General features: G+C 42.3%; 1 protein-coding gene across 2 annotated transcripts in view; it reads left to right on the forward strand.

The window, feature by feature from the left end:
- Nucleotides 1-17,193, forward strand: part of sh3bp4a (SH3-domain binding protein 4a) — an 80,281-nt gene extending 63,088 nt beyond the window's left edge. For both annotated transcript variants that reach the window (XM_085985651.1, XM_085985652.1), the window contains exons 4-5: nucleotides 6,899-7,087; nucleotides 12,055-17,193. In XM_085985651.1, the coding sequence (XP_085841777.1) occupies nucleotides 6,899-7,087; nucleotides 12,055-12,279 (414 nt within the window). In that variant the 3' untranslated portion in view covers nucleotides 12,280-17,193. The remainder of the gene's footprint in view (nucleotides 1-6,898; nucleotides 7,088-12,054) is intronic.
- Nucleotides 17,194-18,294: the final 1,101 nt, after the last annotated feature.

Raw genomic sequence — 18,294 nt, forward strand, 5'->3', positions numbered from 1 at the left:
AAACTGCACACAATATTCAAGGTGTGGTCTCACCAAGGCCTGTACAACTGCAGCAAGACATCCTTGTTGCTGTACTCAAACCCTGTCGCTACGAAGGCCAACATGCCATTTGCCTTCTTAACCGCCTGCTGCACCTGCATGCTTACCTTCAGTGACTGGTGCACAAGGACACCCAGGTCTCGTTGCACTTCCCCTTCTCCCAATCTATTGCTATTCAGATAATCTGCCTTCCTGTTTTTGACACCAAAGTGGATAACCTCGCATTTATCCACGTTATATTGCATCTGCCATGCTTCTGCCCAATCACCCAACCTGTCCAAATCATACTGGAGTTTCTCGGCATCCTCCACAGCACACATGCCCACCCAGCTTTGTGTCGTCTGCAAACTTGGAGATATTACTTCTAGTTCCCTCGTCTAGATCATTAATATATATTGTGAATAGCTGGGGTCCAACGACCGATCCCTGCGGTACCCCACTAGTCACTGCCTGCCACTCGGAAAAAGACCCGTTTATTCCAACTCTTTGCTTTCTGTCTGCCAACCAGTTCTCTATCCAAGTGAATACCTTGCCCCCAATCCCATGTGCCTTAACTTTACACGCTAATCTCTTATGTGGGACCTTATCAAAAGCCTTCTGAAAGTCCAAATACACCACATCCACTGGTTCTCCCTTATCTGTTTTACCAATTGCATCCTCAAAAAATTCCAGTAGATTAGTCAAGCACGATTTACCTTTTGTAAATCCATGTTGACTTTGTCCGATCCTGTCACTGTTTTCCAAGTGCTCTGCTATTACATCTTTTATAATGGACTCTAGCATTTTCCCCACTACCGATGTCAGGCTTACCGGTCTGTAATTCCCCGTTTTCTCTCTACCACCTTTTTTGAATAGTGGGGTAACATTAGCTACCCTCCAATCCATGGGTACTGTTCCAGATTCCATCGAATGTTGGAAGATGATCAGCAATGCATCTACTATTTCTAGGGCCACTTCCTTAAGTACCCTAGGATGTAGATTATCAGGCCCTGGGAATTTATCGGCCTTCAATCCCGTCAATTTCCCTAACACCATTTCCCTACAAATACTGATTTCTTTCAGTTCCTCGCTTTCATCAGACCCTATGTTCCCCGACAGTTTATTTGTGTCCTCCTTTGTGAAGACAGAACCAAAATATGTATTTAATTGGTCTGCCATTTATTTGTTCCCCATGATAAATTCCCCTGATTCTGACTGCAAGGGACCTACGCTTGATTTCACCAATCTTTTTCTCTTCACATAGCTATAAAAGCTTTTACAGTCTGTTTTTATTTTCCCTGAAAGCTTACTGTCATACTCTATTTTCCCCTTCTTAATTAATCCCTTTGTCCTCCTTTGTTGAATCCTAAACTGCTCCCAATCCTCAGGTTTACTGCTTTTTCTGGCCAATTTGTATGTCCTCTCCTTGGATCTTATGCTATCCCTAATTTCCCTTGTTAGCCACGGTTGAGTCACCAAAGGACCCAGCACCAATCCCTGCGGTACACCACTGGACACAGGCTTCCAGTCACACAAACAACCTTCGACCATCACACTCTCCCTCCTGCCACTAAGCCAATTTTGGATCCAATGTGCCAAATTGCCCTGGACCCCAGTCTCCCATGTGGGACTTTGTCAAAAGCCTTACTGAAGTCCATGTAGACTACATCAACTGAACTACCCTCATCCACATACCTAGTCACCCCTTCAAAATTCAATCAAATTGGTTAGATATGATCTCCCCCTGACAAAGCCATGCTGACTATCCTTGATTAATCCTTGCCTCTCCAAGTGGAGACTAATTCTGTCCCTCAGAATTTTTTCCAATAATTTCCCTACCACTGATGTTAGGCTCACTGACCTGTAATTCCCTAGTTCATCCCTACTACCCACCTTGAATAATGGTACTACGTTAGCTGTCCTCCAATCCTTTGGCACCTCCCTTGTGGCCAGAGTGGTTCTGAAAATTTGTGTCAGAGCCCCTGCAATCTCCTCCCTTGCCTCACACAGCAGCCTGGGATACATCTCGTCTGGGCCTGGGGATTTATCCACTTTTAAGCCTGCTAAAACCGCTAGTACCTCCTCCCTCTCAATACTAATTTGTACAAGTATATCACAATCCCCCTGCCTGATTTCTATAACCCTTTAGTGTTTTATAGATTTTACATTTTAATGAATCTTGTGGTATCGGCAGCAATTTGATATGCTGGATTGGGAATTGGTTCTAATCCCGCAGCCAAAATCTGTGAGGGTTAAGAGTGTACAGGAGTGCAATCAATTGCAAAAAGATTTAAATGAGCTAGAGGAGTGGGTCACACAATTGCAAATGGTGTTTAATTGAGATAAATGTAGTATCATGCATATTGGTAGGGCCACACAGAATGCTTGTATCATTTGTAGGGAACAGTATTGAAAGGTTGAGAGAACAAAAGATCTTGGTGCACAGATCACTGAAGGTTCATGACCGATGTAAAGAAACTGTAGCTAAAGCTAAAGGTATTGGATTATATTAATAGAAAGTCAGTTTAAATCAAAGGACACCATTTTGGCATTGTACAAGCCACTGATCAGACCACATCTGGAGTACTACATAGGATTACAGGCACAGAAACAGGCCCTATTCCCTTCTCCCTCATGCTTGTCTAGCCTCCCCTGAAATGCATCTATACTATCGATACAGGTTTAGCATAATATCCCTACTTTTCAATTCTATCCCTCTAGAAATAAACCCTTGTGCTTGGTTTGCTTTTTTTATGACCTAGCCTAACCAGTGTCGCAACTTTTAGCGATTTGTGTATTTGTACTCTGAGTTCCCTTTGTTCCTCTACCCCACCTAGACTCGCACCCTCCAAGTAATGTGACCTCCCTATTCTTCCTACCAAAATGTAATACCTCACATATATCTGTGTTGAACTTCATTTGCCAATTATATGCCCATTCTGCAAGTTTATTAATGTCCTCCTGTAACTTGTTGCAGTCCTCCTCAGTACAGGAAACTCTTGTTTAAACGGCACCTAAATATCCGAAATTCTCTATTAACCGGCAAAATTCATACTCCGAAAACTACACCTCAATAACCGGAAATGTTGCCGAGTCCGAGTCTCCCGCGGTGGCCGAGTTAGTCAGTGGGGGTAGTTCTCCAAACTGCCACTACTCGGCTTCTTGGCGCTGTCAGAAGTCCGAACACCTCAATAACAGGAGTCTGACTCTCCCGCGCTGTATACAGTCATTTACTGTATAAGTTTTGTTTTACTGTTAAGTAATTAAAGAGTTATGGATTACCCTCAACTGGCAGTACTGTACTTAATCAAGCATCTTCCACCATCCATTTAACAGAACATTCTGTAGGTGAGTACCCAATTACTGTATACTGCACATTTCTTGATTTTTTTTATTTTTGTTTGTTAAAAATAGCCTCGGTGGTTAACCTTCTCCGTCATCCGGAATTTTTAATCAACCGGCACCATCCCGGTCCTATCGGTGCCGGATACCAAAGAGTTTCCTGTATTAACTATCCCCGCCCCCCCCAATTTGTGTCATCCTCAAATTTAGAAATTGTGTTTTTGATTCCTAAGTCTCTAAATCGCTAATGTAAATTGTGAACAGCAGTGGTCCCAGCATTGATCCTTGTGGAACACCACTACCCACCTTCTGCCACTGTGAATAGCTACCCTTTACTCCTACTCTCTCTCCTGAAGCCAGCCAGCAATCCATTCTGCTACTTGTCCCCTGACTCTGCATTCTCTGACCTTGTTCATCAGTCTATTATGGGGTACCTTATCAAAGGCCTTTTGAAAATCCAGAAAAATTACATCATCTGCACTATCATTGTCTTCTCTCTGTTACCTCTTCAAAAAATTCAATAAGGTTGCTTAAGCAAGACTTTCTCTTTTTTGAAATCCATGTTGACTATTTATTATATATTTGGTTTCTAGATGTTCTATTTTCTCCTTTAGTAGGGATTCCATTATTTTTCCTACCACCGATGTTAAGCTAACTGGTCTATAATTCCCTGAACATGTTCTATCCCCCTTAAATATAGGTATTACGTTAGCTATCCGCCAGTCCTCTGGCACTATACCTTTTTCTAACTAATTATTAAATATGCGTAGTAATGCCTCTGCTATCTCTTCCCTAGATTCTTTTAAAATACGTGGGTGCTATCCATCCGGATGGACCAGCGGCTTTATCTTCTTTGAGTTTGATTACTTTATTTAATATATCCCTTTTTAAAATTTTAAATGCACTTATCTCGTTGCTAATCTCATCATCCAATGTCATGTTCACCTGTTCTATCTCCCTGGTAAATACTGAAGCAAAATAATTACTTAATATTTCTGCCATCTCTCTATCGTTGCCTGTGGTATTATTCTGTCTATCCCTTAATGGCCCTATTCCCATCCCAACCTTTTTTATTGATGTGCCTATAAAATATTTAACTATTTTGTTTTATGTTCCTTGATAATTTAATTTCATAGTTCCTCTTTGCCTTCCTAATTTTTTTATTTCTCTCCTAATCTTTTCATATTCTCTCATCATGCACTTCCCTGCTGTCTATGTACTTAATGTATGCCTCTTTCCTTACCCTCAATTGTTCCCTTATGGCTTTATTCATCCATGGAGTCTCATTATTGTTTAGTTTGTTCTATCCTTTTAGCGGAATATATTTTTCCTGCACTCTGTTGAACACCGTTTTAAATGTTTCCCATTGCTGTTCTACATCGTTGTTTGCCAATATTATTGCCTTTTTTTCCCTAAATTCTATTCTCAGCCCCATAATATCAGCTTTTCTCCAATCTATTGACCTGGTTTTCGTCATACTTATGCCCTTCTCAATTATCATTTTAAAGCATATATTATGGTCACTATTGCCTATACCTTCCTTTATCTGCTTTGGTTCATTCCCCATTACTAGATCCAATAGCGAATCCTCCCTTGGGCTTTTTACATATTGGGTTAGAAAGGAGGTGTGTACACATTGTAGGAACTCCATTCCCATATCCCCTTTACCTACCTCTTCTGTCCAATTAATATCGGGGTAGTTGAAATACCCCATGATGATTATTCTATTTTTTTTACTAATTTTCCTAATTTGTTTGCATATTTCTTCCTCCACCTCCCTTCCACTATTAGGTGGTTTGTAGACTATGCCTATTAGATTGAATGTTTTTTTAAAAAAAAAGCAAACTATTATTTAAATGGAGAGAGATTACAAAATGCTACAGTTCAGAGGGACCTGAAAGTTAGCATGCAGGTACAGCAAGTAATCAAAAAGACAAATGGAATGTTGGCCTTTATTTCAAGGGGGTTGGAGTATAAAAGCAGGGAAGCCCTGCTACAACTGTACAGGGTATTGGTGAGACCACACCTTGAGTACTGCGTACAGTTTTGGTCTCCTTATTTAAGGAAGGATATACTTGCATTGGAGGCAGTTCAGAGACGATTCACTAGGTTAATTCCAGAGATGAGGGGTTTGACTTGTGAGGAAAGGTTGAGCAGGCTGGGCCTATACTCATTGGAATTTAGAAGAATGAGAGGTGATCTTATTGAAGCATATAAGATACTGAGGGGGCTCGACAGGGTAGATGCAGGAGGATGTTTCCCCTCATGGGGTAACCTAGAACTCTGGGCACAGTCTCAGAATAAAGGGTCGCCCTTTTAGAACTGAGATGAGGAGGAACTTCTTCTCTCAGAGGGTCGTAAATTTGTGGAATTCTCTGCCCCAGAGAGCTGTGGAGGCTGGGTCATTAAATACATTTAAAGTGGAGATAGACACATTTTTGCAAGATAAGGGAGTGAAGGGTTATGGGAAGCGGGCTGGGAAGTGGCTTTGAGCCCAAGATCAGCCATGATCTTATTGAATGGTGGAGCAGGCCCGAGGGGCCAAGTGACCTATTCCTACTCCTATTTCTTATTATCTTTTATCTCTATCCATATTAATTCTATTTTTGTCTTGCTGATATCTGTCACTTTTTTCTACTGCCATTATGTTATCCCTAATAAGTACAGCTACTCCACCTCTTTTTCCCTCCTCATCTTTTCTAAATATGATATACCATGCAATGTTTAATTCCCAGTCCTGATTTTTCTGTAGCCATGTCTCAGTAATCCCTACTATGTCTGGTTCCTCGCAACGACTGTACCCAGTTTTGGACCTCCCACATGGTGGGTGATATAGTGGCTTTGAAAAAGATCTAGAGGAGAGCTACAAGAATGATTCCTAGCTTAAAGAACCTCAGCTACTCCGATAGGGTCAAGGACATTGGTTTATATACTTTAGAGCAGCGTAGACTTCGAGGTGACCTGATAGAGGTCTATAAAATAATAAAGTCTGGATAGCGTCCCTATTGATTGATTATTCCAGTTTAACAGATTGGAGAGGACCAGGAGACATGAGTTTAAATTATGTAAGAGTAGGAATAGACCGGATGTTAGGTGGTTCTTTTCCGAAAGAGTAGTGAGCCTCTGGAATACATTGTCGGCTGGTGTGGTGGTTGCTGACTCTCTGCCTACAAGAGGGAGCTGGACCGGTTCCTGACTGGGGCAGAGATCGCATCATGTAGAAGGCAAGTGTCTTTATAGATCACACTTGGCCCGTGTGATCTCCTGGACTGGTTCTGATTGCCTGAGGGGGGTCGGAGAGGAATTTTCTAGAGTATTTATTCCCTTACTGACCCGGAGATGATTTTTCTCTCTGTTGCCTCTCGCAGGAGATTATATAGCTGCAGGGACGGGGGAAGAAGTGTTTAAGTCATGATGCTCTGGCCATTATTACTGCGGAGCAGGCTTGATGGACCAGCTGGTTTTTTCCTGCGCGTCAATTTCGTATGTTTGTATCTCATTTAGAGCTACTGAATTGTTCCCTTTTTATTGCCCCTAGGCCTTGTTAAAACTGGACTGCCAGGGTCTCGTCGCCAGGCTCATTCAGGATTTTGTACTGCTCACCACTGCTGTTGAAGTGGCCTCGAGATGGAGAGAGCTATCTGAGAAACTGGCCAAAGTCTCCAAGCAACAGATGGATGCTTACGAAGCTCCCCACAGGGACAGGAATGGGGTTGTTGAAACTGAGGTGAGGTTATTCAGGCTTAGTGCAGCCAATGTCAGCGCCCTCATTCTGAAGCTGGATTTGTACCACAATATTGATCCGCTTTTCCTTTTAGAAGCTATTATGGATTCAGCATCTGTTTCTGGTAGGGCGTTTTATGTTCTTGATCATATTTCATGATTTTACTGGCTCCATCATTGGCAGCTGTGCTTTCAGCTGCCTCGGCCCTAAGCTCTGGAATTCCCTCCCTAATCCTCTCCGCCGCTCCTGTGAAGCACCTTGGAATGTTTTACTATGCTAAAGATGCTATATAAATGCAAGTAGTTGTTGTTCTAACAACCCTCTGCATTTTTCTTTAAATCTCCTGACCTAACCCTTTGTTCTTTTGGTAACCATCTTAACTTTATACTTTCCAGCTACCAAATCACCAGTGGAATACTTTTTTCCAATTTGCCTTATTAAAAACCCTTTATAATTTCTCTGCATTAAATGTCATCTGACATCTATCTGCCCAATATGCTAACCTGTTTCTCTTCCTGAAATCACTTGGTTTTTCATCACACATGAACTGAGCTTCCCCGTTCTGGGGTAAAATTCACTCGTGTATTTTCAGTGATATGAGAGACTCGCAGCACTTGAGATTAAAGGTTTGCACCATTTGAGTGGAAGACCCTGATTTGAGCCCAGCCTGTTTACGGTCATAGCTGGAGTTTTCTGCTCCCTTCATTCTTTCTCTCTCTCCTGCCTTCCACCCTCTTTCCTCCCTTCTCTTCTCCCACCCCACCGCAAGCCACACTTTCTGGTTTCAGCCGAGCGTTGAAAGCTGTAATGAATGCTCACAAGTTCTGGCCACCAATGTTCCCCCTCTTTTTTTGGGTGCGCGGCCCATTCAAATTTCCGCACATGCACGGTTTTTCCGTTCAAAAGCCGGTGACGGGCCTGCACGGGACCTCCAGACCACTTCGCAGCCACGCAGCTTAACGGGAACATTGCTTACCGCCCTGTTTCTAAATAGGAAGCAGTGTCCATATGAACCGAAGCAGATCAGACTTGACTCGCCTTCCCTAAGGGGTTGCTTGACTGAGTGCATGTGAGAGAAAGAAATTACATTTTGTTAAAGTAGAATCTGTGGGGATGCATTTATTTTCTTGAAGACCATACCATTCACGCAGGCTGATTTTAAAGTCTTTGAATTGCCCTGTTTCACTGACTCTATCCATTGCTCTATCTGATACGGCTGAATTTGGCCTTGGTAAGCACTAACATCCAAAGAGCCATTTACTAATCTCCATCCAGCTGTTGTATGGATGAGCTTGTGAGAGGCCCATTATAAACTGTCCTTTGTTGCTGAACAGACTATGGGCCCTCTTTTTAGCCCAAGGCCACCCCCCCCCCCCCCCCCCACCCACCCACCCACCCAGGCACAGCTAAAACAAGCTGATGTTAGTGCGGCACCATTCATCACTGGATGACTTGTGAATAACAAAGTTCCTAATGTTAGCCAGACTTTGTAAGTGACCTTCCCTGTTTTCCTCCTTCTCCCCTCTTCACCATCTCCCCCCCCCCCCCCCCCCCCAAATCCCATCCTGTCACTGAGTTTCTTTCACAAACAGGCCTGCCGATCACAAAGAGCAGAAGTTCCTCAGGCCTTTAAAAGAGGACGTCCCAAAATGGTTCCTAGCCAATGAATTACTGTTATGTAGGCAATTGCGGTAGTCAATTTGCACATAGCAAGGCCCCAGAAACGACCAGTTAATCTGTTTTTTGGTGGTGATAGTTGCAACATTGCACCTTAACCCAAACATCAGAAGAGCACTCCTACTGCGCCAGTGTGATACCAAGAAACATTGGTGCCTATTTAAGGTTGTGACCTGTGTGCTGCTGCGTACAGCATTATATCTAGTGTGCTGGAGGAAACCTTACAGTGGGACATGTGGGAAGTGGAAAACTTTGGTCAATCCTAAGTAATTCTATGCTTTACCTAGAATCATCTTGCTGTCCTCAAGAAACCCGATTGTATGTATTTTATAATCTAACAGGTACACAGTGATATTGCACCGTTTTATAGACCTATCTAGTATGTAGATGAGAGGAGCAGGGAGTGCTTTAGCGCAAACATTAAATGTACTTGGCTGCTTGAAGAGTTTAGATTGAACAGCCAGTTTCACTCAACAAAACAAGAATTTAAAACCAAGGAAACGGAAATGTGGTAAAAACAATGCATTTAACAGGAAAGTGCCCCATATAGCCTCCTATTCCCATAGGCATGAAATGGGGATGTTTGGGCTGTAAAGTTGGTATATCTGTACTTGATGGTCTCTGCTGGTGCCTGGAGTGGTCAGCCAGCAAGAGTTGAATTGTGGAGATTTGGGATTGGATGAATATTCTGGACTTTTGCTTGTTTACCATTAGGGATTGGGGAGTATTTAAATGAAACTTTTGCTGAGGAGATTCAATGGGTGGGGTAGAGCCCGTGATGGGGTGGATTGTGCAAGGAAAGTACAGGAGAATATTTTCAGCACAAAGTACTTTCAATCGCCTTCCTCACTTCCCCTCTGCCCCTTTCTTTACAAAGTCATGAAAAGAACTCGTACCTTGCAGGTGATGGCTCTTGTGATTCGTTCCTTCTCCTGAGAGGCTGTGGTATTTTGGATCTCACACCTGGTTGAGTGCTCTTGTCAGCTCCTGGGTATGTCCTAGAATAGCTCGACTGACCTGGAGGTCTATGCTCACCACCAGCCAGGAGCTTAGCAGCAACTAATCGAGTACTAACTTTTCCTGAATTGGATGTCCCCAAATTAGTGTCCAGGCTAGTCCAGAGCAATTCCAACTAACGCAGGGGAATTACTCTGGGACATATCAGTCACCTGTGTGATCAAAACAGCTCAATTGTATGAAGGTTAATGAACTTGTCTAGCCTCTTTTTTTTCTTCCTTCTGAGGTACAGTTCCAAGGCTACGAGAAGGCCTCCCTTACCTCATGCCAGTGGCTAGTTTTATTCATGCATCAGCATGGACAGTGAGTCTCAACAGACTACTGAACTGTAGAGGGCATCATGGCCAAGCCTGATCCTGCCCTCATTCAAGGATAACACATGCAGTAACCCACAGGGGTCACTGAGTAATAACACCTATGAGCAGGAATCCTGTTTTATTTTATATTTCCTCCTTCCTCTTTCTCCCCCCCCCCCCCCCCCCCCCCCCCAAAATCCCTAGTTACATAGCAAACTGGGGGTTGGATTTCAGAGTCATTCAGCTTCCTAAGGCGCAATATAACTGGATTAACCAGTGCAAGTTTATGATAAATATCAGAATTCCCAAAGTCTGGAGTTTCTGCCATTCACAAACTATTTGCTTCTGTAAACTAAAATAACAACAGAAAATGCTGGAAAAACTCAGCAGGCCAGGCAACATCCATGGAGAGAGAAATTGAGTCAACATTTCGGGTCGAAATCCTTCTACAGAACTGAGAGAAAAGGCAGAAAATGAAACAAAAGGCAGTTTGGGGGCTGGGAAATTGGGGAGGGGATGGAAGAAGAGACATTAAGAGATATTCAAGGTGAGACTTGAGATAGTAATAGGACAGGTAAAGAAACAAACAATGGCTCTAAATGAAGTGTGAAATGTGCTGGCAGAGTGAAAGACAGAGGAAAACAAGGAAAAGTCAAAAGCCAAAGGTGTGGATAAAAAATATAATAGGGGCCGAGGTTATGAGCTGAAGTTGTTGAACTCGATATTGAGTCCGGAAGGCTGTAAAGTGCCTAATCGGAAGATGAGGTGCTGTTCCTCGAGTTTACGGTGAGCTTCCGTGGAACAATGCAAGAGGTGAGGTCTGAGTGGGAATGGAACGGTGAATTGAAATGACAGGCGACCGGAAGCTCGGGGTCACCCTTACGGATTGAACAGAGGGGTTCCACAAAGCGGTCACCCAATCTGCGTTTGGTCTCCCCAATGTAGAGGAGACCACATCATGAGCAGCGAATACAGTATGCTAGATTGCAAGAAGTACAAGTAAATTGCTGTTTCACCTGGAAGGGGTGTTTGGGGCCCTGGACAGTGGGAAGGGGGGAGGTATATGGGCAGGTGTTGTATCTCCTGCGCTTGCACGGGAAGGTGCTGGGGGAAGGGGTGCTGGGGGTGATAGAGGAGTGGACTAGGGTGTCTCGGAGGGAGCAGTTCCTACGGAATGCTGAAAGGGGAGGGGAGGGGAAGATGCGTTTGGTGGTGGGATCACGTTGGAGGTGGTGGAAATGGCGGGGGATGATCCGTTGAATGTGGAGGCTGGTGGGGTGAAAGGTGAAGACAAGGGGAACCCTATCGTGGTTCCGGGAGGGAGGGGCAGGGGTGAGGGCTGAAGTGCGGGAGATAGAACGGACCTGGTCGAGGGCCGTGTCGACCACGGTAGAGGGGAATCCTCGGTTGAGGAAAAAGGAAGACATGTCGGAAGCACTGGTGTGGAAGGTGGCATCGTCGGAGCAGATGCTTCTGTAAACTACTTTGGTGCTTTTAACCCAGCTTCCACCTGTTTCTTTCCAATGCTGATTTGTGGAATTAATGTAGTCTACAATTTCAATCCCTATCCAAACCTTTCCATGGTACTTAATTGAGAATAAGGAAAGGGTGCAGTCAGTGCCGTGAAGCGTTCTATTACGGTTTCACTGAGAAAAATTGACAACAAAATTTGATCTGATTCAAACTTGAACTCGTCAGTTTAGGAAGTTTAGCATCCCACTGACACATGTTGGGCTACCCTCGTGTCTGCTATGTGGTTCCCTGCATGTGACCAGACATAAGTTTGGCTAGTTGAGACTTATAATATGCAGCTTCTAAGCTATCAATAGAACAGGAGGATAGAGCAAAGACAACAAAATGGAAATATCCTTTGCCACTAGAAGGATTGGGAGTGGGGCGTTTTACTATGTTAAAGGCGCAATATAAATGCAAGATGTTGTTGTGGAATATAGCAGGACTAATTGATTTGTACTCTTCCAGGCTATGTGGAAACCAGCCTATGACTTCCTGCTGACCTGGAGTGCACAGATCGGAGACAGCTACAGAGATGTGATTCAGGAACTGCACCTGGGGCTGGATAAAATGAAACACCCCATCACAAAGCGCTGGAAACACTTGACGGGGACACTCATCCTGGTTCATGCTCTGGATATCCTCAGAGCAGCAGCATTCAGCCCCTCTGACCAGGATGACATTGCTATTTAATCTGGATTTTCTCCAACTTATCAAGCAAAGAGTTGGAGTGAGTCCAGCAACAGGAAAGAGTGACTGAAAGATTCTGCCTTGAATGACTCGACCCGTTTGGACCCAGCTTCTCAGTAGTGCCAGCTGGACTAACACACCCTTACAACAAGGAGTACTGTGGGGTTCTCTGTTGCAAATAGCCTCTATTGTCAGTTTTATGGCACTGTGTTCAAACTATTGCCGTGAAAGGCAAAATTCAGCCTAGTTCCCAAGACTTTTTAAAAGTGCCACCTGATATTTTGTGACTCGGGAGCGAATTCTGATAGCTTGTTTTGCACATAAAATCAATCAAATTATATATGGGGAGGGTGGGTATGGGTGAATTCAATGAGCTATTAACGAGCAAAATTCTAATGAAATCCTGTTAACATTTTTGAATCTAGAGAGATTGTGCTTTAGTATAAAGAGAAGCTAAACTTTCACAGCATGATTTTCTTCCTTTTAAATAGCACTATTTTATTGGTACTATTTTTAAATGTGTCAATGTTCTGAGCAATGTTCCAGAATTGTTCTTTAGTCCATATCCTAAGGAATTGACTGTAGTTTTTAAGCTTTGTAAATACAGCAGGAGTCCTAACTACCTCAGGTACGTCTAACCTTTTCCTCAGTCTGCTTTAATCATGAAAAGCTCTTCTCTTAATCCCCCTCCCTTGCATTCGAAACATTGTGTGGTGCTCGGCTGTGTGCCGCTCCAAGTATTTGCCTGGGTATTCTGCCTTATTAGGCTATAATTTGGAAAGCTGCAAAGGGAAATTGGACATGTCGAGACATGCTTGCACTTTGAGCTGGGGAACTGATCCCAGTTACTGCATACTGAAATGCTGACAAACCGCTTTGAAAAGAGCATTTGCAATCAAACAGAATCCTACTTGCAGTGCCATCCAGGTTATTCAACTGTTGCCAATCTAAGGCAGTGATTTCACTCCAGTTTCAAGTAATGTAGCTTTGGGTTGATGTAAAACAATTGAAAATGCAACTGATCAGGGGTTGGGTGGTGGGGGGAGAGGATTCAGCACATTTGAAAGGCGAAAATGCTGTGGGAATACAGTCAACCAGGATCCTCTGCGATGCATTTTAAAAACAAAGGGGCCCTTGTGGATCTCCTGTCTCACACTCTTAATGTGATCTGTTTGCCAGATTCATTACAAACTTTGCCTTCCTTTGACCCGCTCACTACTGCTAAAGGTGTATGTTGTTTGGAATTTCTGGTTTGAAAGTCACTTTCTTACGGCTTTTAAATCAGGGCTGGGCTGGATCAGGCAAAAATGTGGGGTGTAGCAGTTGATGGAATTATACTGCCTGATGCTGCTTGTTGGACTGAATGTGAATATTTCGAACTTGTGTGTGCTTGTATTTTCCTCTTCACTAACCGAGAATGGGCTAATTAATGCAATGTAATCATTTCAAGCAACACAGTTAAAGATTGGACTAATTGGTCTTGGCGAGGCTGCCAGTAATGCAAGGTGTAGTAGACACTTGGTCCTGTTCTACGGGAAGTTGAAACTGCAGAATCTAAAAAGCATTTTAATATTCATTGGCCAAAAATGTTAATGTCTCTCTTTTGGAACAAATCTAAAGCTGCAGTGCATGTGCGTTAACGGGGTAACTTGGGTTTCTTGGACGGTACAATAACCCCTTTCCAGCCTTCTCTTTAGACATTTATTTAATCACTCATTTCAGTAACTTTGATCATCAAATATTCTGCGTGGGTTGACGCAGTTTTTTTAATGCCTTTTCCTTTTCACCACTGCACAAACTGTACTTGACCCAAAAATCTCTCTCTCTCTCTCCGTTGGTACATGAGGGAAGCATGCCAACCTAATCATTTTGTGTTCTGTTGGAATGTGAAAGATTGGTGCAATCTGAATTTCTTTCTTTTGTTTTCCTGTTCACATCACTAACTTGGGAGGTCACATAGGCTGTGTGTGTGCCTGTACATCCCACATTATTCCCCACGTGCAATATTTTTTGGAATGTATATTGGGTACATCAGAATAGAGAGTTCAAAATACATTTCCCTGCTGGTCCCTAATCTACCCAAACGGAATCTGAAACTCTGCACAAGCCCCTCCGAAATTTAGACACTGGGAACCGTTTGCTCAAATGAGTGGTTATTTTCCTGCCTCCGTTGATGGACATCAGTATGGCTGCCTCCATAGAACTCTGCAAAAAATGAGAGCTCCCTAACTTAACGTGTAGTAAATCTATCTGAATTTATTTGCTGTTTGGTACAAGTTTAAAAATTGGTGTCTGGAAATTGTATAATGGTTTTTGTTATCTTCATTGGGGAGCTATTAATATTTGAAGACAGACTCCTAAAGTAACTTTGTATATTGATGTAGATTAAGTGACGCTCTTGGTGTGATCTGAAGCTCAAGGTGACGCCAGGATTCAATATGTAGCCGGATCGTTTCCGGCTGGTGACCTTTTTCTTGGGATTAAGATTTAATTTAGCCCCATGTTTTAACTGAGTCCACATGAGTGGGAGATTTTGCTGCGTATATCTGAAGACAAAACATTGGCTTGATTTTCTAAGAAAACCAATTTTCTCTCTTTAATTAAAAAAAAAGCTGACACTACATGCTTCACATCTTGAAATCAGTTTGATTTGCAAAGGGAATTTGTACATTTATGAATGTTTGTTGATATTCAATACACCACATACTCCTAGAATTACAGTAATAATTACATAAGGAAAAAGTCCAGGAGAAATAGCAATTTGTCCCATCCAACCCATCCCCCTTTGGGGCTCCCAAATCAACCTAGCCGAGTGCCCAACCGTGCCTTGAATCCCCTGAACTATTTGATTGCATTACTTGGTAGAACATTGCAAATGTTTAACACACTTCAAGTAAAGACTTTTTTTCCCCTGAGTTTTGTTTTTAAAATTCTTTATAACAAATTTAAATTTATGCCCTCTTGTTCCACTGGTCTGACTGACCAAGTGATATTCTGGGCTCACTTCATCAATGCCATAAAATACTACTTGTGTCTCAGTGAGGCCACTCTTTAAATTTGATTTATTCTAAACTTCATGCAGGTATTTGTTTGAACCCACACTTAGAATGTTGAGTTATTGGTAAATGCACTGCAAGAGTGGGTTGAAATTGTATTGAAGTGCAGTCTCACCAATGTATGATTGACCTAAGCTTATGGAACAGTTGTCCCTTTGACAGTATTATGTGCTGTACGTGTCTGACTAATAGACCGCTCCATGCCAATAGTTTGGTTGTGAACTCTGAAAGAGGGCGTCCCCCATCGACTACCTTCACTGGAATATTTTATAATGTTGGAAGTGGGAGGGGACCTGCATGTAAGAACATCAACTGAGTTTATTTTTACTAAATGCCTCTTATTCATAGAACACCATGGTCAGTGAAGACATCCTTGAAGTGAATAGATAGTCCTTAAAGTAACAGGACAGTTTAATCCAGACTTTAGTAACTTTGATCCTTGAACAGAACAAGCTCTTACGTGAGCACTGCAGCGGTGTGGCACACCTACAACTGATTACATTCCTGCTGTTTGTGAAATCTTTGTTCTGATGGTAGTTGCAGAGTTTATTTACTTTATCTCTATCCCCCCCCCCCCCCCACCCTTTGCAAATCATGCAAAGTTGAGGTGACCCTTCTGTAACAGTTACTCATTTGAGTGTGAGGTGTTATTCAATATTTGACATTTTTACACTTGAGATTAATTTGCCTGCAGGTTGTAAATTAATGTAAATTTACTGCTTTTGTAACCACATTATGCTGTTTTGGTCAAGTATTTGCTATTTTGCTTGCTTTCTGTGTTTTCTTTAACACTGTAGATGAGGTACAATGGTTGAAGTTACTTCAGAAGTTGTGTATAACGTGGTGAGCATCCTAACTTGTGTAATTGGTGTAGAATTCTGACTAAAATTACCAACTTTAATTTCATCAATTCAATCCTGAAGACCATAATCTCGACATATGTTCCCCACTGACCCATTGTTGACATATATTCCCCACTGACCCATATCACAGTACAAACAGTCACAGACTAGCATGACTTAAAATACATTCTGTTCTACAACCAGTTTTGCAGGAGTAGGTTTGCTTGCTCACCTTCCTTGCTCCAGTGAACTGTCACCAGATCACACTAATGGTAGTCTCTGGGTTTGCACACCAAAAAAACTTAACCCAGAACTTGTGCAAAGCATTTCTTTGTTTTTGTGTGTGTGTGTGTGTGTGTGTGTGTCTTCACAGATTGATACCACCATGTGTCTACACTTAAAATATGTATTATTTTTGAAATTATTGTATAAGCGTTTTACTGCTACACTTCGAGAAGGATGGATTTTTTGGTGGGGTGGGATGAGAGAGAGGCAGTTCTCCGGTGTGTGAAGGAGAGTTTAAAGATATGTGTGTTAGTTTGAGGTGGCAAGCAATTTGGAATGATCTGATAAATTTCCATCCAAAACTCGATGCCTTCCCATTTTACTGACCCATGCTACATCCTCTTAATTCAGTCATTTGCTAACTTTGTGAAGTATTTACAACTATAAAAGTGATGTTTCAATTCCCTTTTCCATTCTCTTTTTTTACATCGCCAAAATATAACAGTCAATAAGCTATTCTTGACCTTCACCTCTCTGCACTTTCTGCCACAGGCTCTCGAGTGCAAGTTGCTGCCATATTACCACTCACTTGATTTCTGACACACACACCATTGTTATGTTAATTGGTATTGTAGGTTGCTGTTTGACGATATGGATTGCCTTATTTCTGTGTTTTTTTTAAAACCACTGTGCTTTCCATTGCTCTACGTATTTATGAAAGTAATTTCTAGTTATATTGACACTTTTTGGCTGGTTTTAAACATCTTCATTTTTCAATTAAAAGAAAACTTGTATTTCTGTGTTTCTTACTGCATTCCCTGAACTTCATTACTACACACGGCCATTCAATGGGATCTTTCTCTTGCTAAGTATGTGGGGTGGAGTTTGCAGCTGTCCCATTTTGGAGTGATTATGAAGTTGCATTAAAATGCATCTGGAATTTTAACTCTTCCTGCCCAATCCCATTTCAGAAGTCTTCAACATTGAAGGAAGACCTTGTATTTACCTATCCAAAAAAATCTTGATGCATCCCATTATTTCGTGACTTTTATTTTGTACACCGCAAGACTCCACAAATATCAACGAGGTTGATCTGTTGGATGTGAGAGGAATGATGGCCAGGGCTGTTCTTTGGCTCATTCTATAGGACCTCTTAATGCCCATCTGCAACACGAGATGGGGCCTTTATGGTGCGTGTCTTCCCCCAGCAGTTTTGTCTTGGGGTTTACTGCAACAACAAAAAATTGATTGCTATAAGCAGTGAGTCTTCTGTGATCTGAAAGCTGAGTCCTTGGAAGTGCTGTGTCTGGGATATTTGCCCAGGTTTAACAATGACTCCATAATTGCACTATTAAACTCTGGAGATCATGCAATATGCTCACCATCTTCCCGTTCTTCCGAAAGGTAGAAAATACCATGCCATTAGGTCAATATGTAAAGGCTGAACACTCGCTTCAGATTTATTTAGAGATTTTTTTTAATGCACAGATTTAATTACCGGTTGACATGCACAGAAGTAACAAAGACACAGATACAAAATCACGTAGTATTTTATGAATAAAACAAAGCTGGAATCGGTCTGTATAAAGAGTTAAAATACTCTCTCATTTCTTGCAACACTTGGACAGAACCTTAGGATAAACCAGACTTTCACAAATCAATGTTTTATTTGGATGATGCAAATTTTCATGCACATACAGGGATAGATTATTGCCTTCACTGGGCGGTAACCTGGCAGGATGGATTGCCCACCCTTTTATAGAACCCACCTGATTTTCATTCCACTGAATTCTTGCTAGAACTGAGTATAGGATAGTTTCCCCAGTGCTAAATTATCAAGCAGTACTGTTTGGAAATTGAGCTTAACGGTGCTGTTGGGATTTAATAATCTTTGG

This window comes from Somniosus microcephalus, chromosome 4 (assembly GCF_052327205.1).
Source record: "Somniosus microcephalus isolate GS21.2 chromosome 4, FLI_Smic_1.0, whole genome shotgun sequence".
In the NCBI taxonomy this organism is placed as follows: domain Eukaryota; kingdom Metazoa; phylum Chordata; class Chondrichthyes; order Squaliformes; family Somniosidae; genus Somniosus; species Somniosus microcephalus.